The sequence below is a fragment of the Atractosteus spatula genome, chromosome 2, assembly GCF_055471065.1.
Source record: "Atractosteus spatula isolate fAtrSpa1 chromosome 2, fAtrSpa1.hap1, whole genome shotgun sequence".
Classification (NCBI taxonomy): domain Eukaryota; kingdom Metazoa; phylum Chordata; class Actinopteri; order Semionotiformes; family Lepisosteidae; genus Atractosteus; species Atractosteus spatula.
Genome location: NC_142707.1, coordinates 20,826,096 through 20,842,784, shown reverse-complemented (window position 1 = coordinate 20,842,784; position 16,689 = coordinate 20,826,096). Strand labels below are relative to the sequence as shown.

General features: G+C 39.0%; 1 protein-coding gene across 1 annotated transcript in view; it reads right to left on the bottom strand.

The window, feature by feature from the left end:
* cyp39a1 (cytochrome P450 family 39 subfamily A member 1) overlaps positions 1-16,689 on the bottom strand; it is a 29,696-nt gene that overhangs the window by 10,598 nt on the left and 2,409 nt on the right. The window contains exons 2-9 of the mRNA XM_088906299.1: positions 14,164-14,299; positions 11,343-11,517; positions 10,234-10,383; positions 9,551-9,644; positions 8,134-8,229; positions 5,277-5,367; positions 3,326-3,459; positions 872-967 (exon numbers count right to left, since the gene is read on the bottom strand). Of these exons, the coding sequence (XP_088762425.1) occupies positions 872-967; positions 3,326-3,459; positions 5,277-5,367; positions 8,134-8,229; positions 9,551-9,644; positions 10,234-10,383; positions 11,343-11,517; positions 14,164-14,299 (972 nt within the window). The remainder of the gene's footprint in view (positions 1-871; positions 968-3,325; positions 3,460-5,276; positions 5,368-8,133; positions 8,230-9,550; positions 9,645-10,233; positions 10,384-11,342; positions 11,518-14,163; positions 14,300-16,689) is intronic.

The following is a 16,689-nucleotide window of genomic DNA, read 5'->3' as shown; positions in this document are numbered from 1 at the left end:
CATTATGTTTCTAATTTAAAAATGATTTCACTTCTCTGTTCATTTAAGACATTGTTTATCATACCATCATTTTGAACAGTAAGAGCAGCAAAGTAATAAAGCCTAGTGACAATAATTATAACAAAAATCAACTGAAATGTAGTTTAAATCAGAAATATGCCCAAATGCTACTATTAAGGCTAATATCATCAGACAAATAAACAAAAAAACCTTTAACATGTTACAGTAAAGCCTCATTTCAACTACAGAAAGAATAAGAATTATTGTATTAAGAATTTTTAGAACACAAAATATTCAATTCAATTAAGGCAATATTTCAATATATTGAAATACTGCCCCAGTGAAGACAAGAAAAGCCTTCCTGCAGAAGGTTTGACCAATGAGAGAGGCAGGCTTAAAACAGCTTTGACAGCAGCTTCTCCATCCTTGGGAACACGTAAGAACATAAAAAATGAGAGGAGAGGAGGCCATTTTGACTTTCTAGCTCGTTTGGTAATTCGTAGCTAATTGATCCAATTAAAGGATCTCACCCAGTATGTTCCATACTACTACAGGGCTTTAGTTAAAGAAGTGCTTCTGGTTTATGGTTTTATTTTCCACTTGTGTCCTCTGGATTGTGTTTCACACTAAAATGTACTTGAACATGAATGGCAGCAAAATGCAGTTGGAAGTACTGGATTTTCTAATGACAGGAATGTCTCTGACTAGCTACTGTACAGTATGTCTCTCGCCCCTTGTCTACTTCTAATTCAGCTGGAGCTACAGACCTGAGGTGATCCATGTTGTTCACCTTTTTATCTGTGGTGGATCCTCCAGTGTTAACAGTGATTGGCACCAATAGGCAGGTAAGGTTAAAGTCAAACACACTTACAGGCTTGTATTCCTCTGGTTCAGGAAAGAACTTGGGATTCCTGTGAGCCCAAAATGGTGATAGCATTAACATGTCTCCTGCTGGGATGGTATAATTCTGAAAACAAGACAAACAAATTGAGTGAACTGTGAATAAAATTCAATTTTAAGATGTAATTTACACAATTGCTCTATTTTCACCTCTAGAAAAAGGGAAGGGAAAACAGAAAAAAACATCACTGAAATATTAAACATTCAACATCCCTTGGTTTATTGTGTCTTGATAATTAGAATTGTAGAACCTATATATTTTAACAAACATATTTTACATATATTGCTACTGTATATATAAGTTGCCTATAAAATTATATAAATACCATAAAACATCCAATTGCTGAATAATGTGAATTGACAGGTACTCAATCTTCAGAGATATTGAGAAAGTAAAGTCAGTAGATTATTTCTTGATCAGGACCCATGAAAGTGAAACAAGGACCCATGGGCAAAAGTGGAAATTATGAGAAAGCACATTTAGGAGGGAAAACATGAGGCCCTTCTTCACACAAGGGGTTGTGGGAGTCTGGAACAAGCTGAGAAAAATCCAAGAAATTGAAGATAAAATCCTTGAGTAAATAAGATACTAACAAGCAAAAGAGCATGATGGATTCTTCACATTTGTAACTTTCCTTATTCACTTATATTTTTATTAAACAACCCAAGGGATATAATAAGTAATTACGTCTTTTATGTATTTTAGTGCTCTCCCGGAACACAACGCCAAAGACAATGGGATCTCAAGAATCGGGACAGAGGAACCCCAGTATAAAGCCCAACATTCACTGAGAAGTACAGTACAGTAAGTCTTCATTGACACTGGTTTCAACTAACAACAGCAGCAGTCATTGACTCCGGATTCTCATTACCCATTACGAATTATTATTGGTACTATACTCATTATTCGATCTGAATCTGTAGGTGAATTATCCCACCAAAAAATTTCTTATTGAATTCCACAACTTTCCTCCTAAAGTTCCAAGAAAGATACAGTATGTGCAAGTTTGGGGTGAGTTGCACAGTTTTGTTTTAAAGACAAATGTATAGGCTGGAGTGGCAACATTCTAGTAGTGCCCAGATATGAAATAAGGATTATCCTTGTTCCCACTTCTGGATATTTCTTCCAGCAGCGAGTCAGGTCAGGTTTGGCGAGGGTGGACACAACAACTCCTGGGTGACTCTCTCTGTGCAGTATGTAAAGAACAGGACTTGGCATGCAGTCACATTCTTCCTTGCAAGGTAGGTCATATGTTTACTGTGACACAGAAATATGCCTGTGGTAACAATGACTTTTGTCTTGTAAGAGGAAAGACAGAAGGAAAAAGTCCTAGGTAGACTGCTTCTAGGAAAAGGAACTGCTAGCCCAGCTAGCCCGGTCCAGTGGACCTGGAGTCCAGCTAAGGCCTTGCATAGATGGAGACACAAAGGGGATGCACGAGTCTATAAATTTAAAATTACTTTGAGCCCCACATCTCTTTGCACACTGACATATTGCTTGAGAAAGGTGCTGAGGTTTAAACTTATTCCGTTTACCCAGTTCTGACATTCTCTTCTACGGTACCTTAGCCTGGCACAGGGACCACTTTTTTCACAGAGATGTTGTCAAAGAATTTTCTGGGCGTAGCTCTCACCTCCAGAACATTCACATTCTCACCTGTATCAGAAACCTCCTGCAAATGGAGTTTATTTAACTAAAGTTCGGGAGGGATGACAACAACCACGCTCAATCATCCCCAGCTGTCAGCGATTAGCAATCACTCCCTTCATCCTTCCTCCACCGAACACTATAAATACCAAATGCGATATCTCTCTCTCCCTCGCGTGCGACTTTTGCATCCCACCTCCACCTCAACTCCACCTCTGCAGCTGCCCCTTGGTTACCTTGCGGGTGGGTCCTGGCCTCCTCATCCTATTGCCAGGAGGTCGGCCCTCAGCCAAGTGGGTTAAGCCAAATATTCACTCCGCAATAGTTCGTTATGCTTTGATTTTGGGGCGTTGTCATTCCTCGTGAATAACAGTTAATTGTAAACAGGTCAGTAGCTAGTAAAATAGGAAGGAATTCTAACAAAAACCATTGCTTTTTATTTTTTAAAAATGTTTTCAAAATATTCTATTAAACCAACACTGTTTACTAAGAATTACTTCTAAAAGAATCATTTTGCTTTAAACACTGGACAGGGGTATAATACTGTAATTCATACATTTCAACCTTTTCTCTAAAAACATACTGTATGAATTGTATCATTGTGCACTCTGTCACCGGGTACAGTAAGTTGTAATAATAAGCAAGCCTTTGGGTATTTCTCTTTAGTGCATGTGTTCAATATAGTAAAAGATATTTCGTGTAATGTAGGTCCTGCTTCTTTGTGCTGGAAGAAAATGATATACTGTAAGTGATTTAAAAATATGAAAGCAACTGTACTTGAATCTGAAGTGGCCGAACCACCATTCTGGTTATGGCACCTGGGGCCCTTAGACGAATTGCTTCCAGAACACACTGCTTCAGGAATGGAAGCTGCTTTAGCTCCTCCTGGGACACAGTTGTCTTCCTTTTGTCTGTGAAAGAAAATCACATTAAAACAGTTCAACACCTGATCTGAAATTGATAACTTTCAGGACAGGTGGCACGGTGGTTCAATAGTGTGCACTGCTGTATCACAGTGCTGAAAGCCTGGGTTCAACTCCAGAACTGGGTACTATATTATCTGTGTAGAGTTTGTGTGGGTTTCCTCTTGGTGCTCTGTTTTCCTCCCACAAGTTAATTGATTTATGTGAAGACTGCCCCTGGTGTGAGTGTTGGTGTCTGTGTGTCCTGTGATGGACTGACATCCTGTCCAGGGTCCTGCCTTGCACCTGTTGGAATAGGCTACCAGCTCCTCCATGACCCTGAATTGGTACAAATCTGCCACAATCTCATTCTGTCTGTAATAGAATAACATTTCTCAGAGTTTTTGTTGTTTTTGTCACTTCACTGAGGCTTAATTGCAGTTGCTTTTTGTCAGGTTTTGTGAGATTTACAGTTATTTGTGTTTTTTTTTTAAACACAAAATGTTATTCACATTTTAGTAGAAAGGAAGACACCTTTTCTTTCAAGCCCAACCACACAATTGGTCGATCAGATTAAAGGTAAGGAAGCAATGCAAAAAGCTAAAAAGCTGAATTCCCCTCAGCCAAAGTGGAACCAGTATCTCAGAGGTAAAGTGTTAATGTACTGTATGTATTAGCAACATTTTCTACTTACAGTACTAAAGTACTATTAAATACAATCAATTATGACTTTTAGTGGGTTTTTTAACTTTCTAAGAGAGCTGTTAATAAACACTTTGATTTAGGATTGTAATGTGTTGGACCAGGAGGACTAAAGAAAGGACTTCTAGGATGGGAATTAGCTTCAGGGGGCAGCATGATGGCGCAGTGTTTTCTTGTGCCAGCGGACATATCACCCTGCAGCTCACAATTGGCAGCCCACTGAAGTTAAGTTGGTGTGAGCCTGGTCAGTACCTGGATGGGGGACCTGGGAAAAACTAAGGTTGCTGCTGAAAGAGGTGATAGTAGGACCAGTAGGGGAAACTCACCCTGCAGTCTGTGTGGGTCCTAATGCCCCTGTATAGTGACGGGGACACTATATTGTAAAAAGACACCATACTTCTGATGAGACATAAAACCGACTCTCCATGGTCATTAAAAAATCCAGGGTTCTTCTAGAAAAGAGTAGGGTATTAACCCCTGGGTCCTGGCCAAATTTCCTCCTGGTTTTTAACAATCATGGACTCTAATAATCCCCATCTCTGAACTGGCTTCATCACTCTGTTCTCCTCCCCACTGATAGATGATGCATGGTGAGCAGACTGACGCACTATGGCTGCCGTCACATTATACAGGTAGATGCTGCACATTGGTGGTGTTGGAGGGGAGTCCCCATTAGTTGTAAGGCGCTTTAAGCTGTGTGTCCATAAAGCGCTGAACAGGTGTAAGGATTATTTATTATTGTATTTATTACTAATCTGCCAATGAGAGTATCATTTTTCTTATTTGTGATTGTGCTTTACTGTACTACACTACAGCAAAAATACACTGCTGAAGCTATTCTGTTTTGATAACATTTTTAAACAAGTATTACCCTTAGATTAAAAAAAATGTCCTATAACAAAAACATTCAACTGCCTACTAGCTCCAATTCAAACAGGCAAGATTCTTCGTGAGAATCAAGTGCCATCTGCTGGAACAAAATTGAAATGCCATACTGTACAACAAAATAACCGGGAGTGTGAAGATGAAACAAACTACAATAACAGCTCCCTACCCCATAACCGGCTGGAGGTTTATACATCATTTGGTTACATGTTTCACTCAGTACAAGCGGAAATCTGTACCTTTCCCATTAAAGGCAACTGCAATCTCTTCCATGACAGCCTGATACACTGAAGGCTTGGACAGAATAAAGGCAAGTGACCAGAAGGAGATCTAGATCAAACAAAAACATGACAGAAATAGAAACATTTCAACATAGCCCTTTACTTGTCAAAGGGAAAGACTGTAATAGTAACTATTTAAGTACTCAAATTCAACAGCAAATAACTCAATACATAAAAATATTGGAAACACATTTGTGACCTATTGTAGTATCTTCCAAATCAAAGTGAAATAATAAAAGGAAATTAACCTGACAGTGGGCATCGAAACCTTTTTTCTCTTCATGGTGCAACATAGTACATTCAAAAAAACACAAATTATTGAAATTCCGCTCCACTGGTATTACTTTTCCATGGGTACAGTGGAGCAGTGGTTCTCAACCCTTGTCCTGGAGTAACACTATGTTTTCTGGTTTTTACTCTTCCTGAGCTCTTGATCACAGGCAAAATGATTTCATTTTTATGTTTGGGACCTATTTTAAAATTTGCTTTCGGCTCTTAAAAGCCAAATTGGAATTTCTAACCGGTATCCACCCTGTCGCAATATCTGATCTTGTTACTTTTTTTTTTTTCCCGAAACTGAGTAAACAAGTTACTGGAAAGCCAGTTGTCTGAAGCAATTTCATTTAGACCATGGGTTTGCTTTACTTTGTAGCTGCTTTCTTTCAAGAGAACAGAAGGTACCATATTTCAGAGTGAGGGGAATCAGAAACATTCTGGCACCTTCCTCTTCCTTCCCTTCCTCTACTCTACCTCTTCTACTTCTAAATCTGTAGGAGCCTGTGGCACCTCTTCCTCCTAAACAGCTTCCAACGTGTTGCTTGTTATGGAGTCCTCTTCAGTTTTGATTTTTTTTACGTTGTTTATGATGCCCTTGCAACATCCCTGCCTGTGCCAGTTAATCACAAATCGATCACCTACAGAGAGCTGTTGAGCCAGAATTAAAGGTGAGCAAGTTGAGGTAATTGAAGGTAAGGAAGTTCTACAGTATGTGTCGAAGCTGCTGGAAATAGTATCCTCCAGGTCCGAAGCTGACCTTTTTTAACTCAGGACTGCAGAAACAAGTTAACCAAACATCTGAATAAGCAGGCAGATCAGTAAAGGTCAGGAATTAGCACTGACCCAATTAGCAAAACCCAACAGACAACAGTTTTCCAGGAAAAGGGCTGGGAGACACTTCCATAGAGGACCAACGGTGGCCAAATAAGGATTCTCTACTGACTGCAGGCCGGTCCCAAAAACCAGACATGGCTCATTCAAACCAGGCCTCTGGCTTTGGCTGACTGAATGGTTAAGCACTGGGGAGAAACTAGCCAAACAATACCGTGTAATGGAACACTTAACACAACTAAAGGGGATGGCGGTCCACACTGGAGAAAGGATCCTTTCGCAGGAGGAGGATGGTGCTGAGCTCAGGGATGGTGGTGAAAGACAGCGAGGCTGCAGGGGCAAGCAGGCAGGCAGCTGAAACAGGGCAAGCCAGTGAAGCAAGCCGGAGAAATGCCACTGCGCAGCCAGGCCTCCCCGCAGAGGTCGCAGAGCTGCCGTCACGCAGTTGCAGTGGAAAACAGGCAAAAGCTCTGAGGGAGAATTCAGGCAGAACGGTGGAGCAGGCGGGAGGTCAAAGCGCTAGAGAGATGAAACACAGTCAGGGAGGTCAGGGTCAAACACGGGAGACAAAACAAAGCCAAAGGAGAATCCAGGAATCAGGGTTAGGAAACATAGCAGTGGGTCAAGCCCCACGGGATAGGATTACTAAGCACTGGAGGACATGCAAAGCACTGGGAAAATCTGCATAAGCACGGGAGAGACAATCGCCAGATCACAGAGCCAAGGCTAAAACTGAGCACTGCAATATCGGCAAAGCGGGATAAAATAGCCTCACAGTAATAAGGTCCGGCCTTATATTTAATATAAGGCCTTATATTTAATTATGGGCCGGGGGCATTGACACTCTGCCCAACTGTGTTGTTATGGGAACAGGCAGATTGCCCACTGGCCACGGTGTTATGGGAGCGGGAAATGACATTCACTCCAGCATGATCATTACATACTGCTGTTGTATGGGTTTGGGTCACCTGAGATATATTTCAGCTTGCCAAGCCACAGTGATTTTCCAATGTGATTGAAAGTCTGTCTCCTACTGTATGTGTAATGAATACGCCCCTGCGTATAACAGGGATCTCAGCCGCCCGGGCTGGGGGAGTTCTCCTTTAGCTCAGCTGGCAAGTTCCCTGTTGTGTGACGCCGGAGACCCGGGTTCGCGCCCAGGCAGTGAGGGACGAACTGTCAGGGCAGGAACTGCAAGGGCGGAAACCCCAAGAACCGTTACATATGCTTTCCCATCAACTTCCAGAGTACCAGCAGGAGGAGGATGGCTGGACAATGCACCAAAGTGCAAAAGTTGTAGCTAAACTGACTTGATCAACACTTGATAATTATAGATTATGCTTCTTAATAAGTCCATACATCCATGTATTTTCTATCCACTTAACTCAATTGAGGGCTGCAATGAAGCCAAAGCTTATCTGGACAAGCAACAGGTGTAAGGCAGAATATACCCTGGATGGAAACATCACAGGGGACGCACAGACATAAACACACTCACACCAGGGCCAATTTTCCTGGAAGCCAATTTATCTTTGGACTGTAGGTAGAAAACAGAGTACGGGGCAAATAAACCACACAAACACAGGGAGAACATACAAACTCTACACACCTGGTACCCAGGTCTGGAATTGAACCAGCACTGCAGGGCAGTAATACAAAACACTCCGCCACACTGCAGCCAAAAAAAGTTCACCTGACTGGAACTTACCGGAATTGCGTTAGCTAGTGATGCCCAAAGCATGAGTAACCCGTAATTTGGGAGATATCTATCAGTGATTGTGGTTACAAGATGTTGCAGCAACGTCTGTAAAAATAAATGAATTTAAGAACTAAAACCCGTCACTGCTTTAAAACAAGACTTTAAACTCCGGTTGGATTTTACTGTTTACAAAAACTGTTTGCTGTCATTGTCATCTTAGCTGAGTTAACTATAGCATTTTTTTTTAAAAAGCACAATTAAAAGAAGGAAGAGAAAAATACAGAACAAAAATGCTAAATATTTCAATAATAATAATTAAGAATTCCTTTCACTCATTTGGCGCTTTTCTGGACACTTTTCTGGACACAATAGTGACTAAAATCACAATATTAGCACAGAAGAAAATAAAGCCATAGGAATTATTTGCAAGGAATATAAGCGTAACATGGATATCATGAATAACATGGACAAAATGCCCAGACTAAGACAAGAAGGACATCTGAATCATTTGTGGAGAAGGGAGTATAACAGAGAAACTAAGAGGTGTTAATAGAAAAACCAAGTTGCTGCTGTAATGAAGTTGGTGAATCAATGTGTCTTTGCACCAGAATTGTCAACCCAATGGACTGGTATAGTGACAGTGGATATTGCACTATAGGAGATGCTGTCCCTTCTTTTTAGCATGAGACATTAAAAGAAAGTTGTGGATGCTGTCCTTCAAGATGCCACGGCACTGTTATCAAGAGTAGCGCTGTTTACAGCAGGGTTGTGGCTACTTAGGGACTACACAGGCAGGCCTCCCTAAATTTTTCCCTTTAATTCAATTGATGGAATTGTTTCTCACTTCGGAATCTGATCTGTTGTGAAGTAGGACTACTGTTATATAGTGGCAAGTGGATAAGGTGGATGTCATCCTACAGAGGTGAAATACTTTGGGATCCTTTAAAGATTCTAAATGTAAGCAATTATAATAAATATGTGGAAAAAGGGATCTTTTACAAGATCTGGAACAGATTTGGCATCATGGGTAAAGTTGCAACAGTTTTTGACAGATACAGTCATGCAGTTTACACTGAAAGCCTAACATCAGAGGAGGAAACTGCATTTTTTTCTGAAGAAAATTGGACTGTGTACTATATTAGCGTGACATAATGAAATTATATAATAATTATAGCATGGTTTCATTGCCTGATGTGTAAAAACAAATTTAATAAAGGGAGTTTAAACAAAGGCACAGCATTTTTTATCATTAACTGCAAAATGCTACAATAATGTGTCAATATTGAAATATATTAGTAATGTGATATTTGCAATTGTTAATTAGTTCATATTATTATAAGTGACAGAAATATTGGAAAGGGGTAGGAGGAAATGGTAAAAATGCAGGTTAGAGCCTATTGATGTATTTCGAGTAGAGAAGTCTGACCTTAGAGCTTTTTTCTGCAGGGATGCTTGATTCTGCCTTAAGAATCATTTTGCCCAGAAGGGAAAGGAGCCACTGTTTTGATTTTGCCCATTTCCTGCAGAACAAAATAGGAAGGTCGACATTTTTAATGGATTTTTTTTTAATTCTGGAGAATGAAAAGTCTTGGGCCTCTGAGCTCCAGTTCATCCTATCCATGACTTTTGTACTTTATAGCAAGGAGTCCATTACAATAAAAGGACTACAAATATAACTGCTGGAGTTAGATTGCCTCCAGATAAAATTATGAATTATTAACAGTAGTTGCTTATTACTACTATTTATTATAACAATGTGAGTGTGAATAAAAGCAGCATCACACATACTGTACCTATCTGCATGTAACTTGCAAACATATTTAGGAGTTTTCATTAAAAAACAGAGAACAGGAAAAATTCCACAATGAAACAGAACATTCAAAGCCAGACTAGGCAAAATAATTATATGGGGTGTTAAGTGCTGAGCTGAAACGAAAAGCTGCAGTCACACCGACCATCCAGGTCTGTCCATAACCCTTGAGATAAAGTCCCTTTGGGGTACCGGCAGTGGATATGTGGTTACCTGCTAAGAGTGACCAGCTTTGTACTAACAGCAATTTCAATTACACATGCACCAAAAAAACTTTCAGACACCCTGGTTATCCTTACCAGAAGAAAATCCCAGGCAGCTGAGATGCATATTCAAAGCCTTCATCATATGTCTGGAACATGGTCTTAAACTCCTGTAAGTCCAAACGGCTTGCAGGAGTATTGTATGTGCCCAGAAGATTGCTCATTACAGCAGGGTACATAGCACTCCTGTGGAGAAAGGAAAAATGTTGTTTTTTATTTTGAAGTCAATATTTAGCAATACAGCCCAATCTCAGGACAGCCCTTGTTTTGGTAATAAGGTATGACCTCCTCCTAGACTTTCTTTAAAGCTTCTATGAAACAACAGTCGTCTGTCACAAATAATCTTAAATGCATCCTACACAAATAACCAAATACAACTGCATTTTAATTTAACACTCAATTTTGTTTGAAGATAATTTTGATAGCAATTCATAAAATGCACATCTTATATTACAATATAAGATATACTTTATAAGATTAACATCCTCTTAATGGGCTGTACTTTTCTTAAATTCAGAAAGCGATCAGGATATTTAGGAAATCAGGAAAATAATGTCCTATTTTTAAAACATAATATGTGCTTTTAAAATGAATTTCAAACTATATGTCCTGTGTAATGATGAGTCACAATCCTTTGCAATCAATTTATTTTCTACCTTCTGCAAATTAGCTCATTATACCACAAGATGAGTCACTGTTTACCTGTTAATTTCAAATAGCAGACACTGAATTTTAAAAAACCCTCTTTAGTATTATTGTCTTTTGTGAATAAATCACAATTCTAGACATGATAAAATTACATAATATGCAACCATTCGGTATATCTGGGTGATTCTGATTAAGTCAAAGACACACCCCACAGCTACAGTGAGTCAGTGCATCCCAAGAAATTTGATTAGGCAGAATAGATCACTCATTACTCAGTGTGGTGATAAACAAGACTATAATGAGGTGTGAAGCACTTTAACAGAGTAATCCAGTCAAAATAACAAGACTACTAAGCAAACTACAAATAAAAAAGCCTACATTTGAACTATTCTGTAATTTAGATTTTCATTCAAATTCATTGTCAGCTTTTTGTCCTTCACAACATTCATCTTGTGGAATCAGATTAGCTTCAAAGACAAGAATATTAATGCTATTACCTAACAAGGTCACACAGTTCTCCAGAGCTCCCAGTACCCAGAAGCTCCAGATGTTCATCAAACGCCTCAGACAGCTGGCTGGACAGCAAGGGCAGGTTGGACAGGATCAGTCTGCTCTTGATCAAAGTATTGCAGGCAGGGTGGAACTTAAAAAAGCTGTCTCTGCTTATAGAGGCTACATAAATGACAAAAACAAGACATTATATTCCTCTGACTGTTCTTCACTTGTTTGCGACTGTACTTCATCGGATGGTAGATTGATTTCCCATGCTGGATCATGGCAGTATAGCGAGGGCATTGAGTGAATTGGCTCTGATTTAAAAAATAAAGTCTCAGTTTCAATAATCCTAATGGAACACAATGGGCATGAAGAAAAGGTATGAGAGGCAGTGCTGTGGGCAAGTTTTATTTTGGTTCACCATATGCTTTTGAACAAATACTTTTTTGATTAAGCTAAGCATTATTATAATATAAACTAGGGAGTACTCATTGTGTAAAAGACCAATTTAAAGTGTGCAGTTTTAAATTTGCATTATATTCTGCTCTGCTTGAACATATACTGTATTAGTGGAGCATAAGAAATTGTCAAGGCAAAAAAAGGCTGCCAGACCCCTCTGTTTGCTTTCATTATGTTCAATATTCTATAACAAATTATGAGTTTTTAAATGTTTTGAGGATCTTGTTTTGGGAGATTTTAAATTAACTTTACATATATTTTACTCATGTGCATAAAATTTCAAAACCTCAAGATAAATCAAAACCAGAAGACATCTAGTGAATATTTTCTTTTAAATCTACAAGTTGAATCCGGTAACACAAAGGATAACAATATCAACCTTAATTTGAATAACATCCAGTGGCAGTCAGTGGATGTGAAACATGTAGGGTCAAATCACATTTAAAGAGAAGGTATATGTACTGAACATAAGAGTTAGCTGCATCTTCTATGAAAAACTGAATCAAAACATCAAGCCACTTCATAAACAGACACAAAATGATATTCCTTACAGAACTGCAGCACAATATTCGAAAGAAGACTGACCATACACATGTTTCTGAAAAGTGTTATTTTTCAGGGAGGAGTTGAGCCCTGAACTCAACTGAAGCCTGAACTGTGTCATTTGCTAACTATAACCAGGACTAGTCATATTAATGCAGAACAAGCAAAGTACTGTACTACTGGATTAGGTGACTTGAGTCAGCCACAGTATCTTCATATTAACAAGCAACTGCAAGCCCTGTGAGGCCCCAGGAGAGCTTCTCAGCCTATGGCCTTTCCAATCTAATTCATTTCAGAATTACAGATAGCTCTATACTATCACTATACTGATTCTGCTGATTATCAATTAGATTATGAACTAGAATCATAAATCTTGGTCTTGAAGTACTCCTTTGCTGATTTTCATTCCAACTAGGACCTTAATGACCAGTGCTATTTGCTTCCAGTAATCGATCAGCTTGCTTGTTTGGCTTTTTTGTGCCCTTAGGCCTTGTTTTTAAAAATACCCTAGTACAGTGGATCTTAATCCTGTTCCTAGGTAACCCCTATGTACTCTGGCTTGTGCTCCAGCTGAGTTCTTAGTCACAGGCTTTATTTCAAGTTCCCGTCTGAGGCCTTTTTCTAAAGTTGCTTTTGGCTTTTAGAAACCTGAATAAGATTTGTAATTATTAATATTTTCCTTGCTAATTGTAGGTGAAATATAAACAACTGGACTGAAGCAGAATGAAACATACTGACTCACTGAGGGAGTTGTCAGATATAGTGTTATTCTCACCTGTGTCTATTCATCACCCATTAAGACATGTTTCATCGGAGACAAGAGACCAAATTCCAAGGAAGCAAATATAAGCAAGTTGAAGAGAGATTGCATCATGTGCTCAAATTAGGGCATTTTTGAAACCAACAACTGAGTGTGGAAAAAAGTCAATAACATCCAGCAAATCAGTTACAGCACTGGTGATTAAGGGCCCAGCTGGAAAAAAACAGCAGACACAAGGGCACTACAGAACCAGGACTGAGAACTGCTGCTCTAGATAATTAAGATGGCTGCTCTAAATTCTGAAATTCTGGACTGAAAGGGCTGTAACCTTATCTTACACTATGGTGAAATTAAACAAAATGCTCCTCATCCCTCATCCATTGGTATGAGGGTTTTAGTTCAAAGCTAAGGTGATCTTAGAAACCTGAATAAGATTTGTAATTATTAATATTTTCCTTGCTAATTGTAGGTGAAATATAAACAACTGGACTGAAGCAGAATGAAACATACTGACTCACTGAGGGAGTTGTCAGATGTGTGTCATTCTCACCTGTGTCTATTCATCACCCGTTAAGACATGTTTCATCGGAGACAAGAGACCAAATTCCAAGGAAGCAAGTATAAGCAAGTTGAAGAGAGATTGCATCATGTACTCAAATTAGGGCATTTTTGAAACCAACAACTGAGTGTGGAAAAAAGTCAATAACATCCAGCAAATCAGTTACAGCACTGGTGATTAAGGGCCCAGCTGGAAAAAAACAGCAGACACAAGGGCACTACAGAACCAGGACTGAGAACTGCTGCTCTAGATAATTAAGATGGCTGCTCTAAATTCTGAAATTCTGGACTGAAAGGGCTGTAACCTTATCTTACACTATGGTGAAATTAAACAAAATGCTCCTCATCCCTCATCCATTGGTATGAGGGTTTTAGTTCAAAGCTAAGGTGATCAACAAATGGAAATTTCAAAAATATCAACATAAGATTAATAAACATGTTTATGCCAAATACAAAAGCTAGAAGCTTTGCTTTGGCACTCATTAATTAGTTTAATGTCATACCTGTGTGCTGGACAGGAGCTTGAACCGCCTGCTCAAAATCCACATCTTTCGATGTAAAAAATGTCTGAAAATCTTCATGTAGATTTACAAAGGTAAGTCGCTTTCCAGCAGCAATAATAGTGAAGACTGGTCCATACTGATATAAAATAAGGAAAATGAGAAGGTGGCTTATGTTCATACCTTATTAAAATCAGTTTTTTACATTAGCCTAAAAATGTGGCACAATATATTGATACTTTTGAAACGATTACTTTAATAATGGATTATATTGTGATACCCTAACATTTTATATTGCCTTTTTAAGTATGGACCAAATACTTTAAGAAATAATGTTATGTTTAATGATTGTGATGATCACAGTTACAGATTTTAACCAGGTCTAATATCACTTTTTATGTATATGGAGGCTACAATCTTTTCAGGAGAAACACCACCTCCTAATTCATTTTCTATTTAGTGTACATCACAGAAAAGAACGTCTGGTAAAGTGAGGAATGTGCTTGTCTTTATTGACTTAGTGTAGCTGCATGACAAATGACTTCTGACCCGAATTACAGTATCACTATAAAAAGAACTGCGAACCTATCCAGATTTTAGAAATTCTGTAGCACAGCAGATGGTCTCTTCATTTTTACAATTTGCAAATACTGCTAATAACTTTACTATTTATTTCTAAGGTGTTTGCAAAACATGACAGAACATATGTACAGGTGGTCCTACCAAAATTATTCAAGTCTTTATTTCTGCATTCAGTTACAATATTCAAACATTAAACCATGTATTTTTTTAAGAAAACATAACCTTTGAGTGCTACTGTTACTCAGATCAGAGGTCATTTGTCATGAATATTGCTACCTTTGCATGAACCTCCAATAAAAGTAGAATTTTGTCAATTGTCTATTCAATGAGGAAAAAATAGGATCCACTTTTCTTTATGCTTAAGAATTTATCCCAACATCATTCTGTGTACCGTGCGTACAATTCCAGACTAAATGCCCCTAAAGGCCATCAAAAAGCCTCTACTCCTTGTATGTAGACACAGCAGGTAATACATAAATTATTGTATTATTGAATAATTGGCGAAGGCTTGAGAATTTCACGTTCTCATATGGCTGTTCTTAGGGTTTATGATTGGTATAAATGAAGAGTTTGTGGGGGCAATGTGGTTTTGTGTTTTCTCCTTTCTTTAGGTAGTATACTGCTGTGGTACCTGTGAGGAGGAACTGGTTCTGAAACTTGTTCTGGTAAATGCCACTGTGTTTAAATTGGTACTCCTCTGATCATTGTAAAAGATAGATTATTCTAAATTGATACATCTGATTAAATGAATGAGGTTAAAGTTACATTAATTGTGCTGTATTTTTTTCTCACTCTTCCTATGGCATCACAGATGATGTCCCTTCATGCTACACTGGGTGGGAAGCATTTCAATCAAGAGTCTCTTTTGAAGCAACTCTCCGTGTGTGATGAAGCAAGCTCTTGTAGCCAAAAGTAACATTTTCTGTGACAAAGTAGGGCTCATGGTGACCCACGCTTTGGACCTGTTCAAAGTGGCAATGTGTGATAACAGCACAGTCCTTCACTGTCTCAGGCAGGACTTCACTCAAGTTAGAACTGAAAACAGCACTGTCAGGTTAAAAAAGTTGGGCACACCTTCCAAATGGTTGAAAAAGTTCAGGACAAGTTAAATGACCTTGAGGACAAATCAGCTTGTTGCCATGTCTAACTGGTTAGTCTGCCTGAGAGTCCTTAAGATCATGATCTTTCCCATTACCTGTGGAAGATGCTTGCTAGTGTACAGTAATTCCTGGTTTCTCCTCAGCGTTGACTTAGATTAATCATTAACAGATCTCACAAAATTACCATGGCTCTCCAACTGGATTTGTCAAACCTCAAACACATATCAAGTGTTTCCATTATATAGATCCATAGGGATGGAGTGCCTGGAAACCCTGACTCTTAGAAGTGAATCTCCTTAGTTTCTTTGGGGATTCTTCTCTGCCAGTGTTGGCCAACCACAAAGCTTTCCCTGTGGTCAGAACCAGACTCAAATGAGGATGCCCTTTTCCTGCATATCTCCCCACAGTGCAGTCTTATATGGCGGTGGAGAACTGCAGTACTGCAGGACCCAGAGAATGGGGTAGGAGAGACCTTCGCTATGGCCGTGTCATAAATGCTGCACTAAGTCCTAAGTCCTTCCTCCAAGTCTTCTTCACTTCATCATCACTTCTGTGATGTAGAGCAAGTGTGGACTTAATGTGTGCAAGTATTCAAGGGTGCACCATTATAAAAAGGGTAATTGGACACCCTCGTGTGACATTACTCATTGGTTACACAGCTCACAGTCAGAATGCTTTTTGTTGTTGTTCCTTTAGCTCTGCTTCTTTTAACAGTGGCTAAGTGCAGGATGGCTGAGTTTTTTTTCTTAATTTGATTAAATTGAATTTCATCTCATCAGTTCTTTCAGTTCTTTCACAAATGTAGTGACACAATGTTTTCATTCATGTTAAGCAGGCTTTACTGAAA